Here is a 20,320-nt window from a genome sequence, read left to right on the forward strand (position 1 = left end):
GAGCCTGTGTTGCCTACAGGAGCTGACAATTTAGCAGGGGCAGGGGCCTTGGGGCCCTTGACCACCTTGGTCCAACCCCTGGGCTGGCCAGTAAGGGAGGTCCTCAAGTCCTCCCTTGTCCTGGAGGGAGACTGTGGTATACCCTCCATCTCCCAGGGGGAGAAGGGCCTGGCAGTAGGAGTCCATCTCCTGCTCGCAGTCCCTGATGGCATACAGTCCCTGGACTGCAGCCTGGAGCTCCTTCAGCTGGCATGCCAGAGACCCCAGTGGGAAGCAGACCTCATAAGGGGAGGTGGCCATGCTCCCGGACCCCAGAGCCTGAAAAAGTGACAGGCAGCCCCTGTAGCCGAGAGCCAGAGGCTCCATCTGTGTGGAGCCCAGAACCATGGATGCAGGCCTCTGAGACGCCAGAGGGGGGGCCCCAGACACCGAGGGGATCCTTGGGGTGCAGCACGTGCCCATCCACAGCTTGCTGCTAGTAGGCCAGCTGTGGCTGGGACTGCCTACCCTGGGGGGCTCACAGGCAGGGCCTTGGGCCCTTCCATGCACCCTCCTGCACAAACTCCCATGCTAACTCACACGCCAGGCCCAGGAGTGCACCTGTTTGCACGGCTCTGGTCGCACGGCTCCCTGTGGGGCTGGGCAAAGCAGGAGCTGTGGTGGGCATGACCCTCCCCACCTCTGACTCAGCCAGCTCCCAGCTGGCTAAGTCCCACCCACCATGGGCCCCTGCTTACCTGCAGGCAGGCAGGGGTCATCGGGGGTTCTGGGGCTCTTGTAGCAGTCCCTGGACTCACGGGGATGCAACAGGCTTACACCCATGTGTCTCACACCAGAGCCAGGGACCAGAGTGAGGCTTGTACCATTGCCAGGCCCTTTTTAAACTGCATGCATGCACAGAAGGGCTGGCCAGTGCCTCACTGCTCTTGTGGGGCTAGAGGGGCTTTGGGGGTTGTGCTTTTTTTCCCCCAGCTCAAATCAGATAAGTCCAATGGAGACCTCACAGAAGGAGTTGTATTCAGTGATTTGTAAAAGGGAAAAAACAAAAGGAATGAAATGAAAAGAGAGGAAGAGAGAAATAGCCAAGAAGAAAGGAAGGATAAAAAGAGAAGGGTGACCAGGAAAAAATGTTGAGAATTTCCAAAGAAGTACCTAACTTTTGAAGAATTTACATTAATCTTCAGTTTTGTTCATGACTTAAAATGACGTACAAAAATGGAGGCAAGACAGAAGTGTAGCAAGCCACACACCAAAGCCTGGCAGCTCCACCACAACACTGTCCAGGACCACCTGGTGAGAGCCATCCCAGCTGCAGTGGGGGAGATCTCCATGAACTGCAGTGTCCGGGGCTGCGAGAGCCAGATGCGACCCGACATAGTCATCACCAATGAAGAGTCCAAGAAGGTCATGATCATGGACATCACCATCCCCTTCAAAAACCAGCACCAAGCCTTCACCGACGCCCGGGCTCACAAGTGGAAGAAGTACGCCCCACTTGCCGACACCCTGAGGGGCCACTGCTATGACGTGACGTTTGATGTGCTCATAGTGGGAAAGCTCGGAGCCTGGGACCCCAGCAACGAGAGTGTCCTGTGTGCCTGCCGCATCTCTCACTGCTACACCAAGCTGGTGCACTGCCTCATGGTGTCCAACACCATCCGTTGGTCCCACAACATCTACGTGGAACACATCATGGGCCACTGCCTGTACTCCGACCCCACCAGATGAACCGCCACCGGACTGGACCCAGAGGGGACCGCCTGAACCACCCTTCCTCTGCACCAAACGGACCTTCACTTTCAAGAGGATTCTTCAACAACGGACAACCCTGCTCCACCTGAAGAGGACCCCTGTGATAAGACTCTATATGGACTGAGACACTTCCTTCGAACCACTTCCTCCACCATTGTAACAGGTTTGTGTGTATCTATCTCCTTTCTCCCTCAGCGTCACGAACCCCCTCCCTCCCCTTCCCCCCATCCCCCACACCCGGGCTTAGCTGGCTAACACTGTATCTCCTGTAACCTAGTTGCATTCCCCTCCTCACCCCCATCCCTCTATTGTTAGTCCCTCGCTCAGGCAGTCTGTATTTCCCTACAGGCTTTGTCATCTTTTCTGGATTCCCAATCCAAACAGTTTGACTCTTATTAGTAAATGTTTAAGATTCCCAATCCTAAACATTTACTAATAAAAGTCAAACTGTTAAAGAATGAGAGCATATAGATCTTCCTATCAGGTCAGAAAGAAGAGGAAGATTATAACAGGGGCCCAGCTCCAGAGTGAGATGCAGAGTGAGCCCCGGGACCCCAGAATCCCCAGCAGGACTGGAGGAGACCCCAACCCTGACCCCCAGCCCAGATGGGAGGTAGGTGGGACCCGTGGTGGGTGGGAACTAGTCATCTGTGGGGCAGCTGAAAGGAGCTGAGGAAAGTCATGCCCCCACCTGGCTCCTACATGGTCCAGCCCCACAGGGAGCCACACAACCAGAGCTTTGCAAACAAAGCAAGCAAACAGGCACACTCTAGGCCTGGTGTGCAAGTTGGCACACAAGTTGGTGCATGAAGGAGAGCAGGAGGGACACAAGGCTCTAGGCAGTGAGCCTGAAGAGAAGGGTCAGCCCAGCTTAGCATCAGGCTGGAGTTTTACCTCACAGTCAGAACAGCCTGGATGGGGGTGGGGGCATGTTACTCTTCCTTGCATCTCGAGTGTATTTTAAAACTATCACTTCCTGTCCTTGCTGTAGGAAGACATTAACATCATGCCCCTGTGGTAATAGCAGTGTTTTAGAGAGTTCTTGGAGTATTGGGGTAATATGCCTGGTAGTTGTGCAAAAGTTTTGTTTGTATAGTTTTAAACACTTGTACAATATTAGTTCACATAGGGATGATCCTGTCTTGTGCAAGGTTTAGGTGACCTCCTGGGGTCCCTTCCAGCCCTACTTTTCTGTGATTCATTTCATTTTAAGTTAAAAGGATTACAGATAGAAGTACATCAAAGTCTTTGCACATGCTCAGTTTCCACATCATCCATTTTACATCCTGGTAGGTAATGAAACCAGTTAATTGGTTCATGACTCTAGTCTGCATCTCTTAGACCCCAGATTCTGTCCATCTTCTGACCTTTACTTTCATTGTTTATCTGCCTCTTGAGCCAGAACAAGTCAGTATATGCAATTTACCCATATAAAAAGGTTTTAATCCCAGTTTGTTTACATGCCCTGCAATTTGAATTAGGGACCCGCCAATGAGCCCAAAGTCAATTTCTATTAAGTTCTTTTGAATATTCAGGTTGGAATATTCAGGTTGCCTGCAACATCTACCACATCTCAGTATAATAGTCTTCAAGACTTCTCCATGATTCCAAGATCTTACATCTTTAACAAAAGACAAACATATAGTATTCAATCTTGAATATGTAGTATTTAATCTTGAATATTACTTTATTTTTAAATATCCTTCTAGCCCTAAACCTGAATAAGGAAGAGACACCACTTGCCAAGTTATTTTTAAATCAAGAGGGGCTAAATATTACATATTTCTAAGCACCAGCCAAGATGGACACCTTGGGAAGATTCTAGTTCCCAAAACTCAGTGAGAAGCACTGTGAACCTAGTATATTCTGTTTCATTTTAAGAAATATCTACCCTTTAAATCAGGATTAGGATTAAAAAGTTGCAAAGGTTGTTGCCATTCTGTTGCTAGAGCTAAAGTGTTTATTGCTTTGAGAAGAGTCAATGGCACATTTAGAGAGTCACTGTCAGTGGATTAATTGAGTAGCTCATTGATCAGTCAAAGTTGGATGGACTGTGGAAGATTAATATGGGTGTTCAGCACCAAACAGAATGTAGTCTGATGTAAGTTTGGGTCCTAAAACAACACCACAGTACAAATAAAACTCGCTACGTGCTGCTACCAGTCAAAGGTAAGAGAGGAGGTGAGCAGGAGCAGAGATGACACCACAGTTGGTTTTCCCCAGCATTTTGGTACAATTGAAAATAGTATTTTACATTATTCTAATTTGCTCTAGCTGCCTGTGTAATAAAACCACCTTTGTGCTTCGCAAGTTCTTTGTCTCACTGATTGCATCTGCCATTTTTATGATCATTTCAACTATACAAACAAATTAAATGAGGAAGCTCATCTATTCATATTGCTGAAGTCAGGATGTTTCTTGGTATTGTGCAGCTAAGATATTGCTTTATATGCACCAGGATTAATTGGATCTTGGAGTTATGGGCTCTTTCCTCCCTTTATTAATAATAAGAAGTCATACTTTTGTCCCAAATATTTGTATTGTGACATTAACAAAGGCTTCTATACCAACATGCTGCTTGAGAATGTGGCCACGAACATTTGAAGAAAAAAAATCCCTTGCTTTTCTCCCTCATGACTACTTCTCTTCTGCAAACTGCAGATCCCTTATTCCAGTTCCTTCACTCCCCATGGCACCTGAATACCCGCAACAGTAACAGGTCCTTACACCAGGACAAAGCTGGGAAGGCAATCCTGGTCTCATGGAAGTCAATAGCAAACTCCTGCTTCCTGAAGCCAAGATTTTACCCTACATAAGGAAAATGTAAGAGAAATCTTTCATCTGGCTTGTTTGTTGAGGACAAGCATTGCAATCAGCACTAGCAGCTGCAAGTTATACTCTTAAATATATATATTATATAGTGTTGTCACCAGCAGACAACCTGAAGACATCCATCAGCTTTTGAGCTACTGGCCATTGTTTTCTATACAGTTTTTTAGAGGCAGCACCATCCTTCAAGGTAGTACAGAACTTCTGTGAACATGACATCACAGCATTAAGCAAACAATGCTGCTACTGTCAAAGAGAGAAAATTCAAGAAGTGGAGTGATAGGAAATGCCTCATTCATGTTCAGACAACCATCCTGAACATTTAGATGGTTTTCTGAATAGACAGAATGAGCCTCTTGAGTTTGGTTTCACTGGCACCTTAAGAACTGGTGAGGCAGAAAATGCATAGGAAGGATTTAAGGTTGAGCAGTCTTTCCTGCCAAGGAATTAAGCAATGCATCTCATCATTCACATGCAAATGTAATTTAGAACTTCTTTTTTAGGAATTATTCTAAAGATTTCCCTTTTTTTCAACCATTACAAAACACCAGATACAGTAAGTTGATGCTCTTTGGACAGAAGGCAGACAGCAGGGAACAAGAATCCAGTAAGTAACACTGGAAAGGCTGAGTCACATTCACTATTTAGTTAAGTTACCTCCATTCATGGGCAGATCTCAAATTTAAAAAAAAAAAAAAAAGTGGAGGGGAAGAATGCAAATGGTAAAGTACATCATCGCATATGAACAAAGCAGATGTTTTCCCTCCAGTTAAAAAGAAAGTAGAAGCTTTTCTAATATGCTAGGGGCCTAGAGATGTATTATTCAGTTTAAGATAGAAGCCAAAACAAATATAACTTCCTCAAAATTAGTTTTATTTCATTTTATCGCTCTCCCTCATAGGAGCTTCATTACCAGGAGCAGCTAAGAGATGGCTGAATTGCAGAACAAAGGGTTGGTGGAACATCAAGACCATTTAAAAGGAGAGGGCCATTAACCCCTGTGGAATGAAGAGTTTAGTGCTGTCTGACTAGATACGTTGCTGTCCCTCCCAGGCAGTTGGTTTTAAACTTTGGGTGGACCAAGAATCACAGGGGGAGGGGCTTGCAAGTGTACCAGTGTACCCCTTCTGGACCCACCCCTTTCTCCATTCCCTTGGAGATTATCTGTTGTTCTGCACGAAGTTACTAGTAACAGTCCTAAAATACTATGGCTGAAGACTCTCTCTCCTTACAAATTTCCTTGCTTGCATATTCAACCCCAAGGGACACCAAGACACCTCCAACATAAGTTTCAGATGCCCACTAAGTTTTAAGGCTATATGCTCTATTGAATGTTGCACGCAAGGATGAGCAAAGGCCTTCCATATATATGTGTAGATTTATTTCCTTTTCCAAATGTTGCATATGCCAGAAATGTAATAAAGTAGCAGAAACTATTTTCAAACTTTATCGCTGCAGGAACTGAATCTTCAGATCTCTTTAGGAATACACCAAGACTCATCCAACACTGGAATCATATCCAGATTTATCCTTTTGCCTTGTTTCCACATGTACACACTCATTTAATGCACATAAGAGCAACATGCACTAGCAAGTTAGAGCTGCCAGTGCCTTTAGTGCACAATTTTAGTAACATAGCTATCTACCACTAAGTTAGAGTGATGTATAGGGGGTGATATTTACTCATAAGCATTCACTTGCGAGTGAGCAAGATGAACATTCTTCAGGGAAAGCAAAGATTATGAAATTTGTTTCCTGCAGCACATTCTCTGTTTCCTCTCTTCCCTTTTCATGTAACTAATTTCTTCAATGTAGCAGCAACCTGGGAAGTGATCATTTATATCTTAGAAGTCATCATTTAGTTCAGAATCTGTGTGCATTATAGACTCAGGCAGCTACTGAGGTTTTGGTGCCATCATGTGGTCATTCTGATTTTGCCCGGGTATGACAATTCTTACTATTCAGAATAACTGTTCATCTTACAATAGCAAGTCAGCATCCTGCCTCTGTTTAAGGCAAGGGTCCATATTGCATGGGTCTAATATTGCTGGATCTCACCAAATTTGGGAGGGCAAATGTTTAACAGCTTTGCCCATTCTCAGCTAATGCCCTCCTGGAGCCTGGAACCCAGTGCCTCTGCCCTCTGTATTCCACCTCTCAGGAAAACCAGAAAAGCAGCCACTTTTGGATCCCCACTCCCCATTCCAGAAGAGACGCTAGCCAGGAACTGTTATACACTGTGGGGCTGCAAGGGCAAGATCTGTACCTGGAGGCAGGAGGTGCATAACACTCTGCTCATTTCTGCCATGCAGGGGAAGACTAAGAAGATACACAATGCACAGCTGTCATTGTGTACATTAGAGATGGGGCTAGCCCAAGAGTGATGATAGCATCTGGCCCACATTTAGCTGCCAAGCAAGAAAGAGACTTTAGGCAATCTTGCAATACTCTGCAATTTTTTTCCTCCCACCAGACATTGACAGCTGAACATGGTTTTATATAACCTTTCATAAATGAAGTCAGTTAAAAGAATTTCATAGGAAATAAAAATATACCATAATTCAGGCACTTTGGACATAGATCCAACAGGTTTCACGGTTTCAGACAAAGAGGATAAAATTCTCCCCCACTGTAATACCACTGATTTCTAGAGCATATATCAGGAACAAACATGGCTCTAGAATTTGTTTTAGGTAAATTTAAATTTATTTTTGACCAGTATTAATTCTTCAAGAAGCTTCAAGCTATTACTCAAAAGTGAGATTAGCCCTCTTAATTTTGAGTCTCATTTTAAAAAACTCACCAGAAGGTATTCAAATAAAGGTAATTTCCGCTTTCCTTTTCTGTGGAAAAAAAAAAGAAAATAAAGTTGACTTCATAAACTCTGACATACTCAGACATAAAAAAAACTTTATCAGTACTTGCATATTGTAAGCATCTTCATTATATGAATAGCACTGAAAGAAAGCTGACTCATGGCTCAAATGCATTTACCTCATCACCTTTCCTACACAAGCTTTTCTTCTGTTGGCCACTGGCCTACATAGGCAATCCTCCCCTATGCTTTTAATAGACAAAGTAAACCTGGACACTAAGACCCACCTAAAAATTAAACATCACAGTTTAGGTCTATCCTGGGTCTTTGAATCAGAGCTCTCCCAAAATGTGGCATAGCCAGTCCTGTCCAGTGGCTCAGGAGCTTACCAGAAAGCAAGCAGACAAGGTCAAAGCAAAGTACAAAGCCAAAAGTTAAGGTCATAGTCCAAGCAAACAGATGATCAAGACCAGAAGGCCCAAGGCAGGAACAGAAATAATCAAGACCAGCCAAACCTTCCCCTCCCCTACAACAGCAACACCCAACAATACTGTTACTAAGACAAAACCCTGTAGGAAGTAAAACAGATTTCCATTATAAACTTTTCAAAGGTTGGTACATATGCACTGAACCCAACACAAGTTCTCATGTCTCTACTGTTCTTCCTAGCTTTCAGCTTACTTCATCTTCCCCCAACCTTCCACTCCATGCCAGGAGTTGCGTATGCCTCCCCATTTTTTCCCCACTTATGCCTCCTCTTCATATACCATTGTTCTTCACTCTTCCTACACCAGGGGTTCCTTGTGTGCCCCACTTCTTCCTCTTTTATATTAAGAAGTTCCTTAATTTGTAGACAATAAAGGAGAAGCATAAACCAATAGATCTGGTAACCAGCCACCAAACACTTGATATGACCCGTTCCCCCAATCTGGTTTTCTAGTTTTTACAAAATTCATTAGGGTTATGTCCATCTGTGCTTAAGACATCGTCTGAAATTCTGGAATGGACCAGACACAGCATTTAGAAGTTATTATGTTATATACAAGGGGCAATGAGCTGAGTCTCACTTCATTCAGCCTTATTCAGACTTATTGAGGTTCCTGAGAGATGCCTTCAGGAGGCATCTGGGGGCATGGACACACATAATACTTTGAACAGTTTCAATATGGTTTAAACCTGAAGCAGAAAGACGTATAAGCCGTTACCCCAGTTTAAATCTTCCTGGAATGGTTCAAGAGTGCATCTGGAAAATAAAGCACTATTTTGACCCACTTCACTGTGAACTAGATCAGTGCTATATGACTAGGTATAGACAGTCAAAAAGCCCAAGCCTGAATTGATTCAGCATGAGTTAATGAGCTTTAATGTGCCAATCCTTGTGTTTTAAGTGTCCTTAGTATGGTTTAAGTGTAACTTCACCTTAATATACCATATTTACTCAAATCTAAGATAACCCTCCAATACTTAGATTCCACACCAGGAAAATTTTAATTTGGTATGCTTTTTATAAACAGACCTATTGATATAAGCTATAGCAACACCAGTAAGTCCTAAATTCAACATTAGCTTCAATTCAGACGTTAACTTAACTTAATCTATATTAGGTTCTGTCCAGAATCTAGTGGGTGTGTCTACACATTCAGTAATACACTGTAATTATGGCAGATTAAGTTTAGTACCTGTAATAACATGTGCTAAACTTAACACACCATAACTGGTGCTACTGACCGTTAGCACAGATGAACATTTTTTGTGTGACACCTAATGCCCATTATACTAACCTACTGTACATTCATGCATTTACATGGTTTTTGCCTGTCATGCTAATGAGCTGTAGAATTAGTCCAATGGGCATTAAGCTTCTCATTTAGATGCACCCAGTGAGTGCTACTCTTTAAGTTTTAGATGCTAAAATTTAAAACTGGTCATTTTTACATGTATCCTCATGTAACAGGTAACCCTGGCCCTGTTATCAGAAGGCACAGTGGCCCCTTTAAATCCAGAACCTTCTGGGCACAGCCGTCCAGTTGAGCAGGGATTAAGGATCGAGCCTGCCAGCTGGTCAGGTAACAGGAAGGGCCATATAAACCTCAAGCAGAGAAGGCCAGGGAGGCAGCAGAGAGGGAGACTCCCAATGACTATAGAGCAGCTGCAACAGCCTCCTTGGGAAAAATGCACTATGCTGTGAGACAGAAGCACAATCACATGAGAGCGGGCAGTTTGCCTCATTTTTATTTTCGTTATTGTCACATTTCCTGCGTCCCGGGGACCCGACCAACGCCACTGGCCAGTGGTTTAGTGTGTCGTCACCTGTAATTGGAGTGTCGCACACATCTGCTTCACCTGCCACGACTTTGATATTAATGGAGTTGGTTCAGTTATCCAATGCGCGCAGTCCAATTATGAGTCTCACCGGCGTCTCATGGGTCCCGAAGTTTCTGAGGGCTCCGCCACCCCTACACCCTCACCCATTCCACCGGGTTGGTGGCTGACTGTCTGGTCCAGCCACGTATCCACACATCACTCAGATGATCCACAAAAGAAAAATGAAAATCAAAACAAACACTACGACCAAGAGGGTTCCCTTGATCGGAGCGGCTGCTCCAGCCGTCTGCAGCCGTCTTCCAATACCCACTTGCCCTCCAAGGGGTCGAACCCCCTTCTTGGCTTTCGAAGAGCCCTCTTGGAGGGCTTAATCAGCTTCCCTTATCACCATTAAAGCTCACTGTTGAGCTGCACCCCTATTACAGGTACTACGGTACCCAAAGTCAAATAGTGCCCTTCTATTAGGGTCTTTACAGTACCACGCTCCAGCCGGGCCGTCCGCTCCCGGTCGGTAAATCCACAGTCCTGTGCCCCGCAGGCGCTAGCAGACTGGGTTCAAAAACCCCACTGGGGCTTTGCCCTTTGCCAGAGGCTCCTACCAGCACTCAGCGTTGCTCGCAAGCATCCTTTGCAGTGTGCGCCGGCATGCTCCACCACCTCCATGTCCTCCTTCCGGTTCCGCTTTTCTCCCGCTTGTTGGCCCTGGCCTCTCTTTTATGCCGGCGAAGGAAGTACCGGCCCCTCCCTTCCCCACACACCTGGGTAAGGGGGATTTCTGCCTAGTTCCTTGGGGCTGCAGACCTGGGGCCACTGGCCCTCTGCTCAGTCTGGGAGCCAAGGAGCCTGCTGGCTCTTTCTCTCCCTCACAGTTATATGGCCATAGGGGCCTATGGTTTATGTTTAATGTTAAAGCCAGTGGTTTGTGGCTGAGGCTGTAGGGGAGGAGGAGACCTCATTAGTGCTGAGGAGCGCTGTGATAGAGGCTCAAGACCACGAGCCCAGAGTCCACTGAAGGGAGGATAGGAGCCTTGAAACCAGGTCCTAGAAGGTAGACTTAGGCAAATAGCCCTAACCACAGAAAAAGGGGCAAAGCCAGGGGGAGCTGTGGCCCCAACAGCCTGGCGTCACAGGGGTACACTGTAGAAGGCCAGTGGGCCTGGTGTTGTGGAGAGTACAAAAAGGAGGGTCTTGAACCCAAGCGGGTTAGAGAGCTAAAGTCTCGGAGTCAAGCCCTGCTTAATGGGTTTTGACTGACAGGTCTAGCAAGAGAGAGAGGTTGTAAGCCCACAGAGGCTGAGCCCCCAACATAAAGAGAAAATTATCAAAACATCTATGAGGCATGGTGCACATCAAGTTGAGGTAAGAGCGTGCATTTTGCCCTTAAGGCAGCAGCTCATTATCCTACAGGTGGTGAACCTAGAGCCTGTCTGGGACCTTTGGGGCAGCCTCGCTCTTTTTAAGAACCAAGTAACATCAAGTGGTGGCAGGTGAATGAAAGGAAGGGAAGCTGATCCTCAGGGGAGGAATTCAGCAAGACTCAACAGATGCCACTCACTGGCCTACAAAAAAAAAGAAAAGAAAAAATGCAGCCGAAGACAGCACCCTGTCACACCTCACTTTCACGCTCTTCACTCTCTTCACTGTCACTGTTCTCATCTTCTCTCTCATCTTCTCGCAAAACATTAGTTTTAATTCCATCCATGGCATTCTTGAACATTTCTTGACACTTTTAATACTGGATTGAAGCTGTCCTGCCCCCAAGAAGTAACAATCCATTTCATCATCTTAGGATAAGAGAACAAAAAGTACAAAAAAACATTAAAATATTTTCCTCTCTTCTCCCCTCCTCTCCTGAAACCCAGCAAACTGAATTTGAAGACTTGTTTTCTAAGAACAAGTTGTGCTCCTAGGCTCATTCTTGTGCTGCACATCAGCCCAGGGCACATCTTGATAAAGCTCTAAACCACATGAAAACAGCAAGTTATAATGGAAACACTAAGTGATCTCTCTCTATATCAATACCATTTACACTGAGCAAAGCTTTTGGGGGGGGGCGGGGCACGGGGGGAGGCGGTGGTTTAAAGCCTCTGGTGATATTTTCCAAAAGCCCAATACTGACACAATAATGAAACTGCCACATTTCAACACCTAAATTCTGGGTGGCAAGCCATCTAACATCACATCCACTTGAGAGAAGTCTTACAAAAATTATAAAATTCATCATAAAACATTCTTCTGCTTTTCCATTATTCTTTGCATATTGTATTTTCAATGCTTTTATGGACATGTCTTTGTTCAACCCTTTTTATTACTATTTTATTTCATTTCATTTGTATTATCACATTTTGCCAGAAACCTTGTGCTGCAATAGCTTTCTATATTACCAGTTGGTATTCCTGTATATTAGGTGTCATAGTAAAATTATTGTGCCTCCTGCACAGAGACACGAAAATTCCATGCAATGGATACTGACACACCTCTTTATAGTTCGCTGACTGCTAAAAGAAAATAGATTTTCTACCAAGCTAAAATTAATCACCATTATTACAAAAGTTGGAATGCTGTATTCTGTGTTGGCAGAAACTGTTATACCCTTTGCTTATGTTATACAACTGCTTTCATCTAGGTTTTTTATTCTCAGAAATCAACTAGGACCCTATCGTCTCAGAGAAATAGAGGAGCATGTAATGCATGAAACAGAAAAAGAGTTATTCCTTAGTCAAAGAGAATGTTCAGGGCTGTCCAATCAGTATCTCCCATCTGACCACCTGTCCTCTCATTGCTCCTACTGCTATACTAGTTGAGCTGGGCTTCCCCTCTCTCTTTCAGCTTCTGTTTCCTGCTTCTGCTCCTGGAGGCAGGGTGATGCAATGGGAGGAGACCCAGCAAGAGGTCCATGCTGCTCATGCTCAATTGGAGGGGGTTCAGGCTGGCTGTGTGGCCAGGAAAGGTGCCAGGCTACCTGTGGTGCATGTGGAGCTGGGAAAGCAGCCAGGCTGCACACACAGCCAGGGGAGGAGCTGAGCTGTCTGTGCTGTGCACAGGGAGAGGAGCTAGGCTGTCTGTCTGGCCAGGACAGCCAGTTTGCCCAGACTGCATTTGTGGTGACAGTGTGGGCAAGGCTACCTGTGTGGCAGGAAGAACCCCAGGAAGGTTTCCCCCCTAGTGTGTGACCTACACTGCATATACACTGCATATAACCCAGAGGTCTGTAGCCTGCAGAGTATGCACTCCTCCTCCACCCAGAAGCTGGGCAGCCCTGAACTAGTCCATTCACATTAAAGTTGAATGGCTGTGTTGAAATATCTAGTACAAGACCAACTCTATTGGTCACTATTCTCATGTCCCTGGTAAATCCACAGTACAGTCTATTTTATACTTTACTTAGCAAAAAACTAGCTAGCTTACATGTTCACATGGCCATCATTATTGACTGTGAGGCGCTCAGATACCCTTGCCAGTCATTTTTCCTTGAAATGGAGAGGTGCTATTATCTGCATGTTCCAAAATAATGAATTAAAGCACAGCAAGACTAGAATTCGAATCCTCACAGGTATTAGGCACTTAACTCCCATTGATTTCAATTGAAAAACCACTTACACTTCAAAATCAAAGAAAGTTTCCTGGGGGGATTTGTCTTAAGTAATTTGACTTAAGTCACACATGAGTCTGTGGTGAAGTAAAGCAGCATTTACCAACTGGTATGCCATGGCATGCTAGTGTGCCATCAGTCACATCCTGGTGTGCCAACCCCCCTGTATTCTGACCCAGAGCACTTCAGTCTACCCCTCCTCTGACCCCATCCTGTTAGTTGAGGACATGTATTGCTCTTTGACATAGAGCACCACACCCCCGCCTTTCCTCCCTGTTCTGTCCCGCCTGTATGGTCTGTAGCCCTAATGTTTACCGCCCAATTGTGTGTTGAATCCCACCAAGTTTCAATAAGCCCTACTATGTCTAGGTTTGTACTAGCTATCTGGGGGTCGAGTTCCTCCTGCTTATTCCCCATACTTTGAGGATTAGTGTAAAGGCATTTAAGGCCTCCTATCAGTGCATGCACTCCACCTCCCCTCCCCCAATTCCTAGGACTATCCAGACACTTGTCACTTACCTGGGTACTTCTTGTGCCTGTCACCTGTCTTGGCTGGGAGGTGTCTTTGTGTCCTCCTGTGGCCCTATCGCCCGGCGAAGCTAGTTTAAAGCATGCTAGTTTAAACTGCAGGCGTGCTAGCCCTGTCTGAGGCCATGAAGCCTGCCAGGTTTCAAGGAGATAGATGCAGGGGTGTCTAGGAGACTGCAACTCAGGCTCTTGACAAGCAAAACTCGTGACATGTGTGACTTTGTGTGTTAAGCTTCACCCCCACTGGCTCTGAGGCCTCCACATGACATGGTAGTGTGCCCCAGTGAGGTCTCCTCCTCCCGTACAGCCTCATGCCAGTCCACCACTTTAAATAACAACAGGAGTAAGCAGTACACCACAGCATAGTAGCACTAGCATCTCAGGCAGCCAAACTGTCACAGAACCTTTCTTTCCTTTCCTGCAGCAGTTTCTTCTCCAGCAGCTGCCAGAGAACTCTCCCTGCCAGCCCCAACCCAGGGGCTTAGATGTGTCCAGGGCCCTGCCTCCTTCAGGTCAGCTGACTGGGGACAGGTACTAGGGGTGTTGGTCTAAGGACATGGTACTGGCGGACAAGATTATTTGGGTAAATCTGGTATCTTTTAGTAGACAAACAGAATAGTTAGATTAACATATTTTAGCAAACTTTTGGGTTGAAAAACCCTTTGTCAGGCTGAGAAAGCACCTACAGTTGGTGTGTGTGCTCTTCCTGGATGAAAGGAACAGTAAAGAAGTCAGAGGCTTCCTTCAAGTTCATCCTGGCATGGGAGCTCATGCCAGGAGACATGTTCATGCCAGGAGACATGTTCTTCCCCTGCTGCCTGGCGATGCAGTGAGTGCTGCCTCCATCTCTGAGAGCAGGACATTAACTGGTTTAAAATAAAAAAACAGAAATAGGTGTGGATGGAGTGAGGAGAGTGGCACTCACTCCATCTGCAGGTGGAGCTTGGGGAACCCCAGCAGGGAGGTTTGCCTTGAGGAACACTAGCTGCTCCATCAAACCAGGACTGAAGCCATGCCCTTGGCCCACATTGGCAGTATCTGGCATAGAGGAGACTGGCTGGTGCTGGGAGTGCTGGCACAGAAAAGTGGATCCCCCTCTTCCACATCCCCTCACTTCTGCCCTTCTGCCTTCCTGACTGTGTTCACCAGTACCTCCGTCCAGTGATCAAGGGTTTTGGTGCTGCCAATGCACATGCTTACTGGACCACAATGGATCCAGCCATTTCCTGATGCCCTCCTTCAGCCACCTCACCAGTGCCTGCATGTCTGGTGACAGTGGCTTGCCCCAGCCAGGAACACTGATCCCAAATGGAGAAGTTCCAGGGTTCTCAAGTTCCCTCACTACCAGAATCACCTGGCTAAGGAGGGCATCAACAGTGCTGAAGGTCTTGGTGGCCTCAAGGCATGGCTTGAGGACCACCAAGATCTGGAAGATGGTATGCCACTGCTTTGTTAGGGGGGTCACTAATCCCAATCTCCTCAAGCAAGGCCAGCTCACGGATGGCCTTCTGTTGTTCCACCAGCTTTTCCAGCATCAGATATGTAGAGTTCCACCGAGTCTCCACAGCCTTTATGATTTTGTGCCGCGGGATGCTCAGCTTTGCCTGTTTCTCCCACAGCATCTTGCCCGCCTTGATGCCGCAGTGGAAGTAGCCCACCACCTTCCTGCATTTTGAAATCAGCTGGGTGGTAGTGCTGCATCACCAGTAGCCCTGTCCCCCTCCAAGGTGTCCCTGATTATGAGGTGCAGCTTGTGTGCCACACAGCTGATGCAAACAAAATTGACATCACAGACCACTTTGACCATATTGGCTCCATGGTCGGTGACCATGAACCCACGGGTGAGCTCGCCCTGCCCAACAAGCCACCCCTGCACCATGCAGTTCATGGGCACCACGATCTCCCTTGCCATGTGGGACTCATCCATCACCTCGGCTTAAAGGAGAGTCCACTGATGGCCTGACTGATCACACCAGTTCCCTGTGAGGGAGAGGTAGGTGTGATCTCCACCCTGGGTGCTCCAGATGTCCGAGATGAAGTGTAAGGCTACCTGTGGCCCTGCCTTGCACAGCTCCTCCCTCAAGTACTCCCAGAATGCCTCATACAGGGAGGGTACCACGATCCTGCTAAAGGTGGTGCATGCAGGCATTTGGTAGGATAGGGCCATTAACGCCATGAGCCAGCTGAACCCTGGCCACTCTACTAAGGAGAAGGGCTGCCCATCCACAGCAAGCATCTTCCCAATGCTCTGGGTGACCTCGCTCGCTTTCAGAATGCACCCCCTTTATCTGCAGCTTTCCCCCACCACTCCACGGTGGCCTGCCTCTGCTTCATGGAGATGGGGGCTTTGGAGTGAGAGGGGTACTTCCTTTTTGGTGCCAGGCTGAGGAAGAAGGGCAAGGGGGTGCTGCCTCCTGAGATGCAGCAGCATCGCCATGGTGGTGAAGTGTTTCACCTCCTTGCCTCAGATCATCTGCCTTCGTCAGTGCCGGCAAATAACGTACATGGGGTCATCTGCCACCACAAAATGATCCCACACTACACTACCTCCTGATTCTGGGTTGAGGGCGGGGGTTCTGCCTTATCCCTCTCCTCAGCGGGCAGAGGCACAACAACAGGGGAAACTGAGCCACCTTCCCCCACAACCTCCTCTGAGGTGCCTTCCTGAGAAAGAAACCTGGCTCTAAGGGAACTTTGAGGGGTGTGGGGCACAAACTCAGATTTCCCCTTGATCCCCAGAATTTCTTTAGCTAGGGCACTCAGGTCCCCTGGTTCCAGATCCAGCTCCTCCTCTGGAACTGGGAGGCTCATGCTGGGAGATGAAATTGGGGGTGGAGGAGACCATCATTCTGCTACTGATGGCTATTTCTGGTTTTAGGGGAGGTGGAGCAGGTACAGGGACAGGTACTGCTCCCACCTCCTTGCTCTCACTGGCAGCAGAAGACTCATGGGTGCCAGGAAAGAGAATGTGCCTGTTTGGGTGTGGGGCAGGGAACTTGCAGCCCTCTCTCTTCCTCTACTCCCTCTAGCCCAGGGGTTCTTAACCTGGGGTCCACAGACCCCCAAGAGGTCTGTGGATAAATTTCAGGGGGTCCATGAACTTGGATGAGAAAAAAAATTACATCTTTATTTTCACTAACGTCTAACTGAAATTTAGCATTTCCTTCAATTATGAATGTAGGCAACAAACCACAGTAGTATTAACAGACCTGTGGCTTTGTTACTGATAGAAATCACAGATATTTTCATATCACATTACAGTTGTGGCAGATATCTCGAAATATCATTTACGCTCATCACTCCTTCGAAATTATGGTAGTTATTAGACCTGCCACTAGATCGCATATGATCACAGTCTTCCTGTCTACAGATGCTTGTGCGAAGCAGCTGGCCAACTATCAGACAACTCTGCGCCTAGTAGTCGTTCAGCCGCCAAATGGTGAAGTTGCATGTTCTCATGTTGGTGACCCAGACCCAATTTAAGTTGAAATGTCGAAGAAAAGGAGGTATGATGAAGACTATGTATTATATGGTTTCACTTGCATTAACGAACATGACACAACACAAAAGCCACAGTGTTTTTTGTGCAGAAAAATTCTTGCGAACGGAAGTATGAAGCCAGCAAAACTGAAAGAGCACCTGTCCATCCTGAAAATGCATCTAAAGATGCGGGGGGGGTTCGTGTGAAAAAAGCTCAATTCGAAAAAGCTGGGACACTTCCAAAACTTGGATTTTCCATTTCACAAAAACCTTTTCTTGAAGGATCCTATAAAGTTGCTTACCGGATTGCCAAACAAAAGAAGCCCCACGCTATTGGAGAGACTTTAGTAAAGCCATATGCACTGGAAATGGTCGAGCTGGTTTGGGGACGGGAACAGAGGAAAAAACTGGAAGCAGTTTCCTTGTCAAATGATGTGATACGTTCTAAAATAGTTGATATTTCTTTTAACATTTTGAAGCAGGTCATCAAGGAATTGGCAGCCTCACCATTCCCCTGTAGTTTCATCCAGTTGCATACTGAAGATCTCTCTCAATGTATCCAGCTCCTTGTTTTTGATCCCTATGTGCATGCTGACACCATCAAAGAAGAATTCTTATTTTGTGAGTCCCTTTTGGAAACTACAAAGGCCATTGACATTTTGGAAATGGTAAAAAGTTTTTTTGCCAAACAAAACTTTGACTGGAAAGAAAAGCTTCATACTCTTTGCACAGATGGAGCTCCTGCGATGCTTGGTAATACATCTGGTTTTGCTACTTTAGTGAAAAAGGAAGCTCCTCACGTCGTCGTCACTCATTGCTTTTTACACAGACATGCACTGGCAACTAAGACTCTTCCAACAACCCTGAAAGAAGTTTTGTCAACAGCCATAAAAGTCATCAACTTTATCAGAAACAGGTCTCTGAATCATCGCATTTTTAAAAGATTTTGTCAAGAAATGGGAGCAGAATATGAAGTGCTTCTCTACCACACAGAAGTTCACTGGCTTTCAAGAGGACAAGTCTTGAAGCGCTTGTTCAAACTAAGGGCAGAAGTTTCACTTTTTCTGAAAGAAAAAGAAAACCCACCCTTGGAACACTTTGAAAGAAAGGATTTTATCCATGGGTTGGCTTACCTGGCAGATATTTTTAACCATATGAATGAGATAAATCTTTCAATTCAAGGTCCTGAAGTTACCATTATGGATGCTACTGAAAAATTACAAGCTTTCTTGGCTAAGCTGCCGATATGGAAGAAGAGAGTAGAGGCCAACATCCTTGCAAACTTTCAAATGCTGGAGGAAGTGCTTTACCAAGATGGAGTTGAGATACAAAATTCTCTGTCAATTTCTTTGAAAAGAGATATCTGCGAACACCTGGAAACACTTCAGAACTCTTTCAAAAGTTATTTCTATCTTGATGGCATTAAAGTTGAACCAGGAATCTGCAATCCTTTTCTTTCTGATATAAACTATATCAAAGATATTGACCTAGCCAAAGATGAACTCATTGATCTTAGGACAAAAAACTTACTACGATTGGAGTTTAACTCAAAAAGCCTTGGAGAATTCTGGTGTTCCTTGAGAGAAGCCTATCCTCGCCTTGTAAAGTGAGCTATGGAAGCTTTAATTCCATTTGCAACAATATATCTTTGCAAATCAGGATTTTCAGCACTTGTAACCATCAAAACAAAAAATTGAAATCGATTGGATGTCCAGCATGATATGCGTGTTGCCTTGTCAAAGACTACCCCACAGTTTAATGTTCTTATTCAAGCTAAGCAACAACAGCCTTCACACTATGTCTTTAAAAAATAAAATTTAACTTTAACTTGCCTATATTTTAAATCTATTGTCTTGTTATTTAATGCATTAATAAAGAAGCACATATATTACTATATCACAAATTTGTTTTTTAATATTTTGATAACTGTATTTCAATATAATTGGTTTCCATACATAATCCTATGTATTTTATTTTATGCATTTAAAAACATTATTCTGAGAAGGGGTCCATAGGTTTTACCAGACTGCCAAAGGGGTCCATGGCACAAAAAAGGTTAAGAACCCCTGCTCTAGCCCCTCTCCCTCCCCTGCCAGAAGACCTAGCACCTGCCTTTCCAGCACACTTCATATCTCCTGTGCTAGAAAATGTGTCTGTGTGTGTAACTAATAATATCTCTTCTTAATCTTTTTTGATGTATGACTGTGTCTGACTTTTGCTTCTGTGTTGTGTATGTAACTAAAATAATACCCCTTCTTCTCTGATGTATGACTGTCTGACTTCTGTGTTGTGTTTAGTCTACATGTGTGTGTAACTATAACTAATAATAGCTATATATAATCTCTTCTTTTTCTATAATGTATGACTGTCTAACTTCTTATGTGTTGTGTTTAATAATCTCTATCTGACTACTACTTCTATGATGTATGTGTGTGAGTGTGTGTAATGTATGTCCTTTCCTATACAGTGATGGATCACACTGCTAGGGAAAACACAGCTTTCCTTTTAAAAAGTGTGTGGGGGGAAAAACAAGAACAAATATAAGCTGAAAGAAATGTATTGGCTAGGGATACGTAGAGGGATTCTAGTTAGTAAGCTGTATCCAATCCTTTTTAAGAGCAGAAACTAGCAGGAGACTGGCTAGGTAGGAAACCAATCCAGTCCAGTACCTTTCAGATGCTGTTGCTCAAGAAGAAACAGTTCACAGAAGGCACAGAAAGCCTGCAGACAGAGGCTTATATGCTGTTTCTATGTTCCTCCCCCAGAGCACTGTGATTAGAAGGGGTCTCAGAGAAAGATCACAATCACTGGCCAGCTAGAGATGTCAGTCTTTCCCCCCCTACTCCCCCTCCCTCTTCTCAGTTTCTGTTCCCCTGAAAGACTGTCTTCCAAATCTCTAAATCTTTTCAGAATCAATTCAGAATCAATTCAGAGGCTCCTAATCAATTCAGAGGTTGGTTTTTTTCCTCCCAATTCAATCTGGATTCAGCAATTAGGCC

General features: G+C 45.3%; 1 protein-coding gene across 1 annotated transcript; it reads left to right on the top strand.

The window, feature by feature from the left end:
* Positions 1-17,153: 17,153 nt before the first annotated feature.
* Positions 17,154-18,931, top strand: LOC149864680 (protein ZBED8-like). The gene is made up of 2 exons (XM_090049799.1): positions 17,154-17,300; positions 17,432-18,931. Exons 1-2 carry the CDS (start codon positions 17,154-17,156, stop codon positions 18,929-18,931), a joined length of 1,647 nt encoding a protein of 548 aa, XP_089905925.1.
* Positions 18,932-20,320: the final 1,389 nt, after the last annotated feature.

This window comes from Crocodylus siamensis, chromosome 5 (genome assembly GCF_052110815.1).
Source record: "Crocodylus siamensis isolate JL-2025a chromosome 5, ASM5211081v1, whole genome shotgun sequence".
Lineage (NCBI taxonomy): Eukaryota > Metazoa > Chordata > Crocodylia > Crocodylidae > Crocodylus > Crocodylus siamensis.

Bases quoted from the DNA above. Each gene is read 5' to 3' on its own strand.
- LOC149864680 (XM_090049799.1), top strand. From the start codon at position 17,154: ATGGTAGTTATTAGACCTGCCACTAGATCGCATATGATCACAGTCTTC. The intron at 17,301-17,431 runs GTTGGTGACCCA...TTTTTTGTGCAG, and splicing joins GTGAAGTTGCATGTTCTCAT to AAAAATTCTTGCGAACGGAA.